At 44.9% G+C, this 2588-nt stretch overlaps 1 protein-coding gene across 1 annotated transcript; it reads left to right on the top strand.

Moving 5' to 3' along the window:
• Nucleotides 1–540: 540 nt before the first annotated feature.
• On the top strand, nt 541–2042 carry LOC123964326 (echinoderm microtubule-associated protein-like 4; the record flags this gene model as incomplete). Its single annotated transcript, XM_046041369.1, is given in 6 exon segments — nt 541–689; nt 911–1036; nt 1343–1474; nt 1564–1631; nt 1754–1842; nt 1945–2042. Coding segments are annotated over 6 exon segments (612 nt in total), but the record flags the coding sequence as incomplete, so codon positions are not given.
• Between the last annotated feature and the right edge of the window lie 546 nt (nt 2043–2588).

The following is a 2588-nucleotide window of genomic DNA, read 5'->3' as shown; positions in this document are numbered from 1 at the left end:
CAGATCTACAGTCTGAAATAAATCCAAATCTACAGTCTGAAATAAATCCAGATCTACAGTCTGAAATAAATCCAGATCTACAGTCTGAAATAAATCCAGATCTACAGTCTGAAATAAATCCAGATCTACAGTCTGAAATAAATCCAAATCTACAGTCTGAAATAAATCCAGATCTAGTCTGAAATAAATCCAGATCTACAGTCTGAAATAAATCCAGATCTACAGTCTGAAATAAATCCAGATCTACAGTCTGAAATAAATCCAGATCTACAGTCTGAAATAAATCCAGATCTACAGTCTGAAATAAATCCAGATCTACAGTCTGAAATAAATCCAGATCTACAGTCTGAAATAAATCCAGATCTACAGTCTGAAATAAATCCAGATCCTCAGCAGAGTCACTGGTGAACACATTTAGTACGTCAACATCTCATTGTGTGACGCTGTCGTTGTGTAAAGCTGCTTCCTTCTGTCAGAATCTGCAGAGACACGCCAGCCAATCAGAGGACAGCTTTCACTCACCTGTGTTTCTGTGTGCAGCGTTTCAGATCAGTCGGCAGGTCAAAGGTCACGAGGGCAGCGTGTTTTGTATGTGTGAGATGAGGAGCGGCACTCTGCTGACCGGGGGAGGGAAAGACCGGAAGATAATCCTGTGGGACCACGAGCTGAGACCGGACCGCGACATCGAGGTCCTGCACACACACCCATACACACTCATTCTCTTTGACCTTACTGGTTCCTGGGAGCCTTGCTCAGAGGACACCTCTCTGTGGCTCTTGGAAGCTGCCTGTGTCTGATGTGTTGGCCACTGAGCAGCGGGACCCTGTTACAAAAAGTTACAAAATTCATTTTCCTGTATTCTCTCAAGTCGCACTATTGACTGAGGTCACGCGTCTGTGTGTGTCTACAGGTCCCGGATCAGTACGGAACCATCAGAGCAGTTTCTGAGGGGAAGGGGGACGAGTTTCTGGTCGGAACATCTCGTAACTTCATCCTGAGAGGAACCTTCAATGACGGCTTCCTGGTCGAGGTCCAGGTGAGACCACATGACCTCATCATGCTGTCATGTTGAATGAAGCAGACTTCCTGTTTGTTAAAGTTCAGAATCTGATCATTACGTTGTGAGGCGTTCAGGGTGTCAGAACCTTTGTGTTATGATGTGTCCAGGGTCTCAAGATCTGTACTTTGTGATGTGTTCAGGGTCTCAGCACCTGTGTGTCGTATTGTGATGTGTCTAGGGTCTCAAGACCTGTACATTGTGATGTGTTCAGGGTCCCAGGACCTGTACATTGTGATGTGTTCAGGGTCTCAGAACCTTTGTGTCATGTTGTGATGTGTCCAGGGTCACACAGACGAGCTGTGGGGTTTAGCGTCCCACCCGTCCAGAGAGATGTTCCTGACGTGTGCTCAGGACCGGCTGGTCTGCCTCTGGAACGCGTTGAACCACAGTCTTCAATGGAGCCGCACTCTGGAGGTGAGGGGCGGCGGGGTCACTGATGGGACTGACTGCTGATTGGTGGAGTGATTAATGATGGATGATTGACAGCTCTGTCTTTCCCTCAGGAACATGGACACTGTGCAGATTTCCATCCCAGCGGAGCCGTGGTGGCCATAGGAACACACTCGGGAAAGTCAGTATTGATCGATGATCCAATCCCCACCCCCCCACCCCCCCATGTTGTTCCACCTCTTTCATGATGGCCTATCAGTTCGCACCTGTCTCATGTTGGTCTAACTGGTCGACCTGTCTCAGGTGGTATGTCCTGGATGCTGAGACCACAGACTTGGTGGCAATCCACACCGACGGGAACGAGCAGCTGTCTGTGATGCGCTTCTCTGTAGGTGGGTGGAGTCTAGTTAAACCAGTTTGAATCTGTTTCTATGACAATGTACCTAGAGGGCTGAACTACATGACCCAGAATGCCCCTCTCTGTGTATCTACAGATGGAGGTCTGTTGGCTGTTGGATCTCATGATAACTTTATTTACCTCTACACCGTCTCCGACAGAGGACGCAAGTACAGCCGCTACGGGAAGTGCACCGTAAGTTTGTCTGCTGTTCACTTCACGTTAGTCTAAAGTCTGTTTGTAGTTTTTTAGAGTTAAACGTCACTTTCTGTTAGCCTAACGTCTGTAGTTTTTAATTTAAGAGTTAAACGTCACTTTCTGTTAGCCTAACGTCTGTAGTTTTTAATTTAAGAGTAAAACGTCACTTTCTGTTAGCCTAACGTCTGTAGTTTTTAATTTAAGAGTTAAACGTCACTTTCTGTTAGCCTAACGTCTGTAGTTTTTAATTTAAGAGTTAAACGTCACTTTCTGTTAGCCTAACGTCTGTAGTTTTTAATTTAAGAGTTAAACGTCACTTTCTGTTAGCCTAACGTCTGTAGTTTTTAATTTAAGAGTAAAACGTCACTTTCTGTTAGCCTAACGTCTGTAGTTTTTAATTTAAGAGTTAAACGTCACTTTCTGTTAGCCTAACGTCTGTAGTTTTTAATTTAAGAGTAAAACGTCACTTTCTGTTAGCCTAACGTCTGTAGTTTTTAATTTAAGAGTTAAACGTCACTTTCTGTTAGCCTAACGTCTGTAGTT

Source organism: Micropterus dolomieu, unplaced genomic scaffold, assembly GCF_021292245.1.
Source record: "Micropterus dolomieu isolate WLL.071019.BEF.003 ecotype Adirondacks unplaced genomic scaffold, ASM2129224v1 contig_1753, whole genome shotgun sequence".
NCBI classification, from domain to species: Eukaryota; Metazoa; Chordata; class Actinopteri; order Centrarchiformes; family Centrarchidae; genus Micropterus; species Micropterus dolomieu.
The sequence above is the reverse complement of the archived record's forward strand: the minus strand, read 5'-3'. Positions and strand labels throughout refer to the sequence as shown.